Genomic DNA, 12,608 nt, shown 5'->3' with positions numbered 1-12,608 from the left:
CCTCCTTCTTCTTTTTCTGCTCCTCCTGCTTCTACTCCACCTCTTTTGTCTCCTTCCTTTTCTCCTCTCCCTGCTCTTGCTCCTCCTCATACCACCTATCCTCTCTCTTTCCTTCCTTCTTCTCCTCTTTCCTTCCTTCCTCCCTTCCTTCTTCAGGTACACAGAACTGAGTTTATTATATTCTGTTTATGGCCCACGCTAGGCTTTTCTTTTGTTTTCCTCGATTTTATTATTTTTCTTTTTATTCCTTACCCCTGCTTCTATTTCTTTTATACTTATGAGCATCTATCCTAGAGTACTTAGTCCATGTTCTTCCAACCTATTTAGATATTGTGTATCCTTAGAAAATATTTTGTATTGTTGTGGAGCATGGATGTTTTTAATTTAAATAAACTGAAAACAATTTTTTTCTGTTTCTTACCTTTTTTTCACACAACACCCTGTTTTTGAGTTTTATTCATGTTGCTATTTGTAAATCTAGTGTCTTATTTGAAACTGCTTTATATTATTTTATTTTATGTATCTAACACACTTTTACCTATCCATTCCCTTCATGAGGGACAATTAAGTTGCCTACAGCTCTTTTCTGCCACCAATAATGTCATGATGAACATCCTTGCACATGCTCCATCTTGAAGAACTCTGTTGGTGTCTATGCCCAGCCTGGGCTTACAAGGTCTTGGGGTTTACCCATTCTTAATTTTACCAGATGTTTCCAGATTACTTTCCAGTATCACCACACCAATTTCCATGCCTGCTAACATTTTTGTCAGCACTTGATATTAGGTTTTTTAATTTTTGATAATCTGATGATTATAAACTGATATCTCTTTGTTATTTTAATTTCCATTTCTTTGATTACTAATGGAGTTGAGCATTATTTATCACCTATTTTGGCTTCCTCTTCTGAAACTTGCTTTTCATAATTTTTGACAACTTTTCTCCTCTGGAGTTTCCTGTCTTTTTATTGTGGATATGAGGAAGTGATGTATCATGTACGATATGATGTATCTAGATGTTAATCCGTAGTTGGTTTTAGGCATTACGAATGTTTTCTCCAAAGCTGCCAGCACTATTTAACTCAATCTCAGTTCTATTTCAGGAAGATAATACTCTGAAATGCAGGGACAGGTCTAGTTGCCTCAGTTGAGGATAAATTTTGTAACAAGGTTTGCCTCCCTGCCTGTACACTTAGTATAACATCTGTAATTCAGCTACTTGGAGGTCCTGGCAGGAAGTGATGACCATGTTACAATATGTAGATATATTTCTTATACAATGGAAATGTTTCTGCAAGATGGTGTGCAAATCAAAATCTGTCAATTGGAAAATTTTTCAACAATTAATTATGCACTTACATCTTTGTGGCATTATGCAACACATATCCAAAACAAGACAGTTTGAATTCTGAAAGGACATCTAGGATGATAGTTTTGGAAAGTAAATAATAACCTTCTGGTTGTTCATTTTTGTGGTCTGGAATTATGCTTTTGTTGTTGTTGTATATAAAAAGAGACACATTCTTTGAAGCCTTTTCCAGGATTGTCTGTCCTTCCTAGACCATTCTTCACCCCAAGATGGTTTTCTTCTTACCACTGAGAAAGACACAGATATGTACAAAGGAGACTATGTAGCTGTGTCTCTAAAAGAGAAGTCATTTCAGGATAACAAGTAGTAAAATTAAGTCCACGTTCCTATTTCTATATCAAATGACCAGGAGATGATAGCAACAAAAAGAATTCTATCTCAATACCTTGAGCCACTATCTTTTACCAAACCCTCATCCATTATTTTTATATGTAGGTTTCCAAAGTATACCATAGTTCAGTGGTTCCCAAATTTTGCTGCTATTAGAATTACTGGGGAAGCTTTTAATAATCCCCAAACCCAGGTCACACCCAATACCAATTAAAACAGAATGTCTTAAGGTAGCATATAAAAATGCCCAGGTGATACCAGCATTCAGCAGAGTTTGGAAACCACTGCTATACTCTCCAGGAGCCCAGGATTTTATAAAGACTAATAGTTATGTCAGAGAATTGTTTTTGAACTGTCCTGGATACCATGTGAGAATGAAACTTGCTAATCCTGGAGTTAAAGTGTTAAGCATTGAGAAAGTGAGATGCTTATTACTCTTGTCATCTCCCATCTCCACCTGAACCTTTCTGCAACTCATTTCTTCATTAATGAAATGGAAATAATAGCTACTTCACAGGTTTGTATTAAGGACTGACCGAAAATTTGGAAAATAGACAATATTGTTTCTGGCATACATCAGGACTTCAATAAATGTTTTGAAAAGTTCATGCATGTTTAATGAGGACACATTCAGGACCTGCCGTACCCAACTTTCCCCCTGAAGATACCTTCTCTTCCTTCCCACTGACGTCCAAGCACACTCCCCTACAGGCCCCTCCCTTTCTGCTTTTTCCACTTTTGCCCTCCCCACATTCAGCTGGCTCCCTACCAGATATTGCCAGGGAACAGTGAGATACAAAGGACTTTCTCAGATCCATGATCACAAGGATATGTTACCTGTGAGAGCTATAGCAAAAAAGAAAGGTGAGAGGAGCTAGCACAGAGAAAACGAGGATCAACAGGATGAGAGATTGGGAAGGAATTGGGAAGAACACAGTAGTAGACAGTACTAAAGATGCGGAATTGGGTGGAATTAGGGTAGATCATTACAGGAAAGGAAGTCATTCAGCACTAGGAATAAAACAATCAGGTATGAGTACATTCAAGCATCTTCTGTGTGTTCACCTCTGTGTGAAGCACTCTGCTGGATTCAGGAGACATAGGAGAAGAGAAACCTGCTATCAAGGAGCTTGTGGAAGCTAAACAAACACAAGGCAAAGGAATAGTTAGAGAACAGTTCAGTGCCAAACTCTGAGAGCTGAAATGGTCTGACAGGGCTTTCTCGGGGAGCTGTACCTCCACCTGGATCTTGCAGGGGCAGCATGATTTTAATTAGCAGAGAGAAGGAAATAAAATATTCCAAGGATCGGGGAGCAAAGTCAGGGGATGGGGCTGGAGGAATCTGATTACCCTCTGCTACTTTCTGTCTCCTCTTACTCCATAGGAGTTAGAGCAAAAGATGTGAAGGACATCTTACCCGTGATGATACTAATGGTGATAATTTTCCTGCTGCTTCTGTTCTGGGAAAATGAGCTGGACGACGAAGGAGTGGTGTCAACCTTAGAGCACTTGCATGTGGACTACCCTCAGAGTGACATTCCTGTAAGGTACTGTAACTCCATGATCTTACAAAGAAGCATCAAGGGACCTGACAACGCCTGCAGAAAGGAGCACGTCTTCATCCATGAGAGGCCTCGAAATATCAATAGGATTTGCTCTTCTCCCAATAAGATGGCTTGCCAAAACAATTCCACCATTTTATGCTTCCAGAGCAAGACAAAGTTTAAAATGACAGTCTGTAAGCTCATTGAAGGCACCAGATATCCTGCCTGCAGGTACCGCGTTTCCCCCACAGAGGGGTTTATTCTTGTCACTTGTGATGACATGGGGCCAGTTAATCTCCAGAGATATGTTGAATAACTTGAGACCCAGTGCTTGAGTCTGGGATCCTCTCTTCTCCTCTTGCAAGGGCACTGGTGCTGGTTCTTCCTGATGCACACCTGAATAGTGGACGTGGGGTAATGCCTTGAGTAAAATGGACAGTCACTGGTAATTCATTCAACCTTCCAGTATTACTGAGCTGGAATCATTTTATTCTACTTCAATAAAAAAAAACTCTACTGAATTAAACCATAAACTCTGCATGTGTCTTAATTCCTTGTCCCTTTACTTTGGGTCATTTGATGAGAGCCAAGAGTGAATCCTACACATGACTGGGATTAGGGTAAAGTGAGTGAAATAGTCACTTTATGTGCAAAATTTAAGGGGAACCAACACCCTCCCCACCGTAATCTAGATAAATAATATTTTAAAAAACCAAAATTAGGGGCCGGCCCTGTGGCCAAGTGGTTAATGTTCCATACTCCACTCCAGCAGCAAGGGTTTGTGGGGTGTGGACTATCTCATCAGCCCTGCTGTGGAGGCATCCCACATACAAAATAGAGGAAGATTGGCGTGGATGTTAGTTCAGGGCAAATCTTCCTCACTAAAAAAAAAAAAAAAAAAAATTCAAAATCAATGCAAAAGTCCCTGATGAACAAAATATCTGAATTTTAAATCAAGACCCAATTTGACTGAGTTGGATTTAGGGTGAGGCAAGGTACACGAGTTGTGCCATCACACGGTCAGATCCCATTATTTAAAATTTAAAATTACAGATGTGCGTCATCTGTAAAGTGAGGTGCTTGAACTAGATAATCTTTAAGGTTCTTTCCAGGTCTATTACTCCACAATTCTATTTCTTAGGTAGTGTAGATACTAGCCTCGTTGGAGGGGAGGGTTAGTACAGGGGAACAGTAAGAAATAAGGGGTAACTGGGAACTAAATGCCAGATTATGGGGTCACTAATTCTGAGCTATGACACTTCAGTCCTGTAACTGAGAGCTGGAACCTCATACAGTGAGCTAGAGTGGGCAGAGGCAATGCACACACTTTAGAGGGCCCTTTCTTTTCTGGTCTTTCCAGCTGAGAGACTTCAGCTATTGCATTATTTATTTGTACTTAATTCAAGTTCAAATCAGAAAAGAGGCACACCTATGCTAGCTGTTAACTCTGGCTTTTGTAAGTATCAAGTTCTAACTGATTGATTAAATTTGTGGAGAGAAGAGGGTGACAATCGTGAGCAAAGGACACTTTGCAACCTTTTAATTGGGCAAGGGTTACCCATCTGGGGTGGCCCTTTTGCAGCTGAGTTTCATTACCCATTTCTCTGTGGGAATCCCATTGTCACTGTTGTCTTCATGGAAGTTAGGATGTCACCAAGGGAGCAGAGCCCTCAGCCATCTGAATAGACGCTGATTAGGAACAGGTGGTCCCTAGCATATGACTTATTGGGTCCCGGTAGCGGAATCACTTTTGGGTGAAAGTTTGAAGAAACTGAAATGTGTCCTTTAAGGGCCCTGATTCTATGTTCTGAATTCTGATTCCTTTTCCTATCACTTCCCTCGGCTTTATTGTCCTTTCTTTCTTTCCCAGTGCTTTGTCTTCCCTTCCTCCCCTAACCTCCCTCCTTCTCATTAAAAACAAAATCTTGCAGATAAATGTACTGCCATTAAAGTGTAAGTAACTGAGATTGTCCAATGGAATCTAACCTGAGAGTATTTTCATTCAACAGTGATCAAAGCTTAATTCACATGAATTGTGACATTTTAGACATTTCTAGTTTGGAGGGGGTATTTTTTTTTTTTAATGGGCACCAAGCAGCTCAAATCAAACCCAGGTAGCTGTGAATTCTGCCCTCTTGAAATACATGTTTCAGAAGAACTGGGAATCTCTGCACTGCTCTTCTTCTTGTTTATTTTTCTCCTTATTGTCTGTTTTCTTATTGTCAGTTCACTATTGATGTTGATGGTAGACAATGTTTAGGAAACAATCAAAATCCTCCTTTTCTCCTCCCTTTAATCTGCACCAAGTCTGTGCTCAAAGCATACACATGAGCACATCCACTTAATCCTTAATAATCTATCAATAATCAATCAACCCAATTATTAAGGCTCAAATATTCTTGGTATTGGGTCTTTGCTCTAATTTCACATATAGGACATTTTAAAATCAGATGTAATAAAAAGTACAAGTCCATCCGTACTAATGTCAAATAAGTGGTATAAGAAGTGCATGATAAGAAGTTCAGAGAAGTGAGAAATGGGTTTGGTCGACTTAAGTAGTGAGAAAATGTGTCAAAGAAAGAATGGGATCTGAACGGGGCTTTGAAGGATTTCACAAGGTAGAAAGGAGTAGGCATTCAAGAGAGGAGCAAAAATGGAGAGATGGAATAGGGTGTATTCAGAGAAGAGTGGGTCACACTGATTTGACTAGAGCAGGTTTGTGTACCAAAATAATGGGAGATAAACCTTTAGAGGCAGGTTGGGATTAGATCAAGTAGAGCCTTGACTAACTGGCCTCAGGAGATTAGATTACCTCATGTAGGCAATGAGGAATATTTCAAAGTTTCTGAAATAGTGTCATTGCAAGTTGTGTTTTTAGCAAAGTAGTGTACCGAAGGAATTGTAGGAGTGAGGCATGGGGATTAGGAGGTAAATGTGATAATGCAGGAGATATAAGTATAAGAGAAGGAAGTTCTCAAAGGTGGGAGAGAAAAAAATGAGGTCTTTCTAGAGCAAGACAAAGAATTATCACCCTAAATAACCATTCTTTCTGGGATTCTCAATATGAATTTTCCAGCATCGACCTTAAGTAAAGGATTTTCTATACTTGTCAAGTCATGTTATGTTCTTAAGCAGTGTTGAGAAACTAGTAAATATACAGTTCAGTGTTTGATTCCGCGCAAAATATAAAGAAGCAGAAACTAGGTTCCAGGCTTAAGGAATTTTCAGCCTTAATAAGAGGAAAAAAGACTAACCTGTATCAATTAACTTGAAAAATAAAGAAAAAGAATATATAAAATGAAGTGCAATATAATCTACACTGTAGGGTTTCAAAAGAGGAAAAAGAAATCGCTGTGGATTAAAAACAGACAGAAGATTTCACAGAAGAGGGAGCAGTGGTGCTGCCCAGGTCACTAGGATTCTGACAGTCAAATGGACACTTTGTTCAGTTCTCTGAGCACCCTTGGCTCCACAATGTCTCCTCCTTCCATCTCGTAAAATTCTACCTACCCATTACTTTCCCCTCCTTCCCTCAGTTAGACCCAATAACACAAACTCCCAGGAAACAAATACAATTTCACTTCTTATCCTGCAACAAGCTGGAATCTTTCTCTACAGGATCAACCTGCCAAAGAAACTGGTAAAGACAGAAATCCCACGACTGAGAATCAGTGAGAAAAGAAATGAGAAATGGGGAATAACATTGTGTTTTTTTCAAGTGGCTAGCATGTGCCAGGTACTGTATGAGGCTGTAAGAGACATAGGAACAGTTAGGAATGTGTTGGGTGAGATTATTATGACCCACTACAGAGATTATAGACCCTACTGATGAGATTACAGACAAGTGAAAAAGGAAGAGAAATAACTACTTGGCTCTGGTCACTTTAAACATGTTATATAATTTTCACATTTCCTTCTTTTTTCACAGGGGGAAACTGAGGTTAGTTAAACGAGGTGGAGTAAATTGTTTGTTAGTCAATAAGCAGGATTTTGAAGCTGCGTCTTTAGATTTCACAGCTGATTGTCTTTTCACTACATCCATTAACAGATGTCCATTAACAGATGTAGGAGTCTTAATTTACATGTTGGGGCCATACAGAATTATTGTCATACAGAAAAGAGAGCTATCTTCTTAATATTCTCCTTATTTTTATCTTTTCCTTTTTTTTTTCCATAGAAGAGATTATCCTAGATCTGAGATGGAGACTTTTTCTCTGCTGCTACTCGGCCTGGGGTTGGTCCTTGCAGGACCTTCAGAAAGCATAATGAAGATAATTAAAGAAGAACTTTCAGAGGAAAAGATGAAATACGGCATGACAAAAAGTGACCAAGGAAAACAGACCGTTGAGCTATTAATGGACTTGACTCTGTTATATAGAAATACCAGCTTCGGCATGTCCAAGGATATTATGTCTTCCTCATTACTGACATTCAGAAGATTACATTATAGCTTCCTTAAGGGAAACAGCCCAGGTAATGACAAAGAGTATTGCAATGACATGACGGTCTGGAGAAAAGTTTCAGAAGCTAATGAGTCATGCAAGTTCAGCAACAACTTCATCCATGGCTCCATAGAAGTGATCCACAGCACCCCCAAGGCCCCCTGGGGCAAATGTGGACAGAATGCTGTCATAAGCTGCTCTGAGAATGCAGAACTGGAGACTACTATGTACCAGCTCACTAGAGGCAAACAATTCCCCAGGTGCCAATACCACAGTGTTACCTCATTAAAGAAAATATTGGCAGTGCTGACAGGTCATTCTCTGATGAGCTGGTTAGTTAGTGGCTCTAAGTTGTAAATCCCACAGGGCCTTGAGACTGGAGAAAGACATACTTATTCTCATTATTGTTTATTGCCTTCTATTATCCATGTCTACCCTTTCAGCACTATAGTAAACTCTTGGTTATTTAGACTAATGGAAGAAATGAAAAATCCAAAATTGTAGATAATTCAATGAAAACTTATAACTGATCCTGGAGTGCAGATACGTCCTCTCTCATGCATAAATACTCACACACATAGACTTTCTCTGAACCAAGCTGAATTCCATCCTAGCTCAGATATAAAGCCAAGAAGTAGAGTCCAACCAACTTGTTAGAATTAAGGAAGGAAGGCCCAAAACCAATATATATGACTGAAAGTTCATTGTACTGCCACTAAGACTATTCAGAGAAATAGTGAATGAGCAGGGGGGACATTATTATCATTGCGTCTCTTCAAAGAAGTGTGTGCGTTGATGCATGCGCACAAATGTGAGCACCCATCCATGCAACCAGGGGCCTGCCTGCCCTCTAGAAGATACCAGAGGAAAAAATATTCTTTGGTTTAGTTGCTGCTCTCAGTCAACAACTCTGGCCCTATGCAGTCTCCATTCCTCCATGCTCGTTCCTATCTATTTCATAGGTTGCTACAGAAGGAAGAAATTGCAATTTTTGCTAAGAATAGTCTTGATTCCCCGAAGCTGTGAGAAGGAATGGCAAACAACAGAGTAATAGAGGAGGTAGACACATGGGAAAAAGAAAGCCTATGCCAAGTGCCAGGCATGATTAGTCTTCAATCTTGTTGTTTTCTGATGTTGTAGGGATATTTTTTTCACCAACAATTGTTTATTTGTAAGTCTCTGTGGTTCAACACTCTACATAAAATACAGCAGTTATCTTGTTCATTAATGTGTGCCTATGTGCTCCTGTTTCCTCATCTTACATCCTCCCTTCATGCTGTGACTACTGTTTTTTAATGTCCTAATTTTAAATAAATGCATGTAAATGAATGTTACATCACTGTAACACTTTTTATACATCACTGTCTACATATCACTTTTCCTGTTTTTCACATTGGGTGCAGAATTCTCCTTATATCTAAACTGCAAAACTCTGACAATCAACCAATATGCAGCATTAGGGGAGATATTTTTGTATGTTTTAGCTGGATTTTCCTTGTCAGTATAATGGCTGCTTAAATAAACAATCACCATGAGCTTGGCCAAATACATACGTAATTAGCACTCAATTTGCACTTGGCAGCCAAAGGAGAAAGTGATAGAGGGAAATGCCTGGGGCCCAAAGTTCTCTTCTCTGTAGAAGGAGAACTCACAGAACCTAGGGAAGGTCCCATTCCAAGGATAGTTTCATGTGGCGAGGTGCTACCACTCACTCACCAGACATGGGATGGGTTCTGTCCATAGAAGAGCAGTCCAACGAATCTCCTCTTGATTCAAATTTGGTTCAAATTTGAGTTACTTCTATCCTACAGTAGAATTCTACTGTAGAGTTCAGCTTTGGGAGATGTGCATGTCAGCCCAGAGACAATAACTATTCAATCTCTGGGAGCATTTTTTGGTGATCTGTAAGAAAAAGCAAATCCAGCCTAGTTCAGAATTTAGTACAGATTTCTTCTTTCACCAGGACAGAAGAACAAAGACCCAGAATAGATACCTCTTTGTAGGACAGGAGCATCCTCTAAAGAGTCTTGATCAAGACCAAACCTTCCCATTTCTCTGGAGGAATCAGGAACTCTGGATTCTGAGCCTTTGGTACCCTGATCTCTCAGGATCTATCTAGTCATCATTATATGAAGTTTGAAAGATGTTAAATGCGGAGGTGCCATAGAGAATCAGGGCTCCCGAGTGGTAGTACTTCTCACCCTTGAAACCTGTCATCTATTTGACATAATGCACATCCTAAGGTCGTGATGACAATAGGCAAAGGATTTCCAATTCTAAAACATTAAGTTTTCGTAATGTCTCTTTTCTGCTCCTAAACCACAGAGGGCTCCTTTTTTCTTGTAGTTTCACACCTAAATTTCTCAGGCTGTCTTTCAAGGCCACTATACTCCTTTGTCATCTTATCTAGCCTGTCTCCGGCAGCTGCCCAGGCTCTATTGTTTTGAGGCTGCTCTCTTCACAGTCCATAGAACTTGTGTCCTTGTCTTCAGTCCTTTGGTAGGCTGATCTTGTCTTCTCTTCTTCTTCTCTTTCTCATTGTATCATCTCATGCCATTCAATTGCACAAGCTCCATCTGACTAGAAATAGTCCAGCAAGAGTCTCTTGTTAGAAATATAACTGAAAGGTAGGTATGTGTCGTATCCCTGTAGCTGGAAGAAACCTGAGAGGGAATGAAATGAAGTGATGAAGGAGACCAATCTTATCATAAGAGCCATGGAAGGAAGAGTCAAGTTGAGAAAGGAAGTTGGGAATGGAGTGATAGAGAGGTTTGAGAAAGGGATACTGAGAGGGATTATTTAGCATAAAAGAAGTACCCTTTTTGTCTCTAACCATTCCCTCTATTTCCTGCCCTCCACCCCTCGACATAAAGTGCACTAAATTTCTGTAGTCAACAGCTCTGAAGTGAAACAAGTCCATGGCCTCAGGTGCCCAGGATGGTGCTGAAGTAAGGAGAGAGGCTTTGCAACATCATTGGTAAATCTTCACATGTTTTACTGACTCATCATGCCACCCCAAAAAGTCATTTCACATCACTGGGATTCAATTTCCTTACCTACACAGGATGGATTAATCCACAGGTTGGATTAGATGTGGGTTCTCAGACTTAGAAATTTTGTCCAGGTTTTAGGACATTGAGCTTGCCTCCTCTGTGATTTTTGTTCTTCCCAATAGCTAGGTCCCCAAAACACACATGAGTGTGACTCAGCTTTAATCATGCAGACGATGATAATATCCTAGGGATGGCCTTAACAGCAAAAGGGAAGGAATCTACATCCTTGAACAACTGTGTGAAGCAGAGTTATCTTGCCAACCTGGACTACGCATCTTGGGACTGATACATGAGAGAGAAATAAATATGTATAGTTTTAAATCCGTTATACTTTGAGATTTTGTTCCATCAGCCCAGACTTACCCTAACAAATTTAATAACTTTAGGAGCTGTTATCAAATATAAATCCCTGGGCCCTAACCCAGGAGATTATAGATCAGGGATAGGACCATAGCATGTGGGTCTTTGACAAGAGTGTTAGGTTTGCTGATGTGCTCCAAAGTTTGAACACCACTAAATTAGATGAACTAAAAGCTTTCTTTCTAGTTACAGAATATTCTAATTTCTAGTCCCAATTAGGGAATAAAGTTTGCTGTCCAGATATTCAGCGCTTTTTGTGGACTTGCACAAAACAAGACAATTTAACTCAAATAGCGTCTACCTCCTCCACAGTATCCCAGAACTAGCAAGGCAGTGTGTTCACCCTGCATCTCCCTAGTCATAGCACACATCTGGGAGTAAACACAAAGGCATTGTCAGGGGGACTCATGTTTCCAAAACAGTGGCTGAGAAGTTGGAAGAGGTGTCACACACATGAAATGCATCCTTTTTACTCCAGCAACAAAAGAACTGACAATTTTTGGATTAGATGACTGTTTTAAATCGTTAAACCTTCATGTTTATAAAGTGTGTTAAACTTTCTCAAGATCACATGTGATAATTACCACAAGGATGGTTATTAGGTAATAACAGTAATTAACAACAATTGAGCTCTTATGATATGACAGGTACTAGTCTAAAATATAAATATTACTTCTTTAGTCTCAGAACAATCTCTATGAGGTAGACTATTATTATCCCCACTTTAGCGATGAAGAAACTGAAGCACAAAGACTTTAGGCAGTGTGCAAAGTCACATAATAAGTCTTCCCCTGGGAACAAAGAATGAGAGTGATTCCACAGGCCTTGCTTTTAGCCATTCATCTTTATTTGATAGGAAAAAGCAAACTTGCCCATAACCATACAGAAAGATAATGGCGGAACTCTCCTGAATAAACTCCACCCTGCAGGATTGTTTTGAGGATTAAACGGTAGCTGTCAGTATTATTATTTTCATTATGATTAGATCAGGACACTGTGTTAATCACACGACTGAAGAAAAACATTTGGAATGTACATGACTGACAAAGGGTTGATGTCTTTAATATATAAAGAGGTCTGTCAATTTAATAAGATAAAGATGAACATACCTACAGAAAAATAAGTAAGGGAAACAAACAGAAAATTAACAAAAGAGGAAGTAACTGGTCATTAAACATTTGGAAATTTTTTCCTTCCTACCAAAGGTAATATAAACAAAACCAATGTGATATTGTTTTTACCTGCCTGATCAGCAGAAATAAGATTTTTAAAAATAACATACTTCTGGCATAGCTACAGGAAAGAGGACATTCTCATGCACTCCCTCCTCCTGGGAGAACAAATCAGTACATTTGCTGTCCTTCTGGAGAATAATTTGAACTAAGCCCCATTCTAATTTTCAGACACTATGCACATTTGGTTTCTTTATTTCACTGATGACACTTCCGTTCCTCTTATACACCCTTTAGGTAAGAGACTCAACTCAGTCCATTCTGGCTGTGATGGCTTAT

The 12,608-nt window shown here is 39.4% G+C and overlaps 2 protein-coding genes across 4 annotated transcripts; both read left to right on the top strand.

Annotated features, from left to right (window-relative positions):
• Positions 1-3,120: 3,120 nt before the first annotated feature.
• Positions 3,121-3,558, top strand: RNASE12 (ribonuclease A family member 12 (inactive)). The gene is given in 1 exon segment (NM_001309410.1): positions 3,121-3,558. A coding segment is annotated over 1 exon segment (438 nt).
• A 3,085-nt stretch (positions 3,559-6,643) lies between these two features.
• RNASE11 (ribonuclease A family member 11 (inactive)) lies at positions 6,644-9,018 on the top strand. Of its 3 annotated transcripts, none has more exons than XM_070239775.1 (2): positions 6,644-6,913; positions 7,420-9,018. In XM_070239775.1, exon 2 carries the CDS (start codon positions 7,442-7,444, stop codon positions 8,039-8,041), a length of 600 nt encoding a protein of 199 aa, XP_070095876.1. In that variant the 5' UTR covers positions 6,644-6,913; positions 7,420-7,441; the 3' UTR covers positions 8,042-9,018. The 3 variants fall into 3 exon arrangements, with proteins under 3 accessions (XP_070095876.1, XP_070095874.1, XP_014589126.2); XM_070239773.1 differs by having other exon boundaries at positions 6,645-6,978; XM_014733640.3 differs by having other exon boundaries at positions 6,651-6,882.
• Positions 9,019-12,608: the final 3,590 nt, after the last annotated feature.

The sequence above is a fragment of the Equus caballus genome, chromosome 1 (assembly GCF_041296265.1).
Source record: "Equus caballus isolate H_3958 breed thoroughbred chromosome 1, TB-T2T, whole genome shotgun sequence".
Classification (NCBI taxonomy): Eukaryota; Metazoa; Chordata; class Mammalia; order Perissodactyla; family Equidae; genus Equus; species Equus caballus.
Note: the sequence above shows the minus strand (reverse complement) of the source record. Positions and strands in the feature narration are given on the sequence as shown.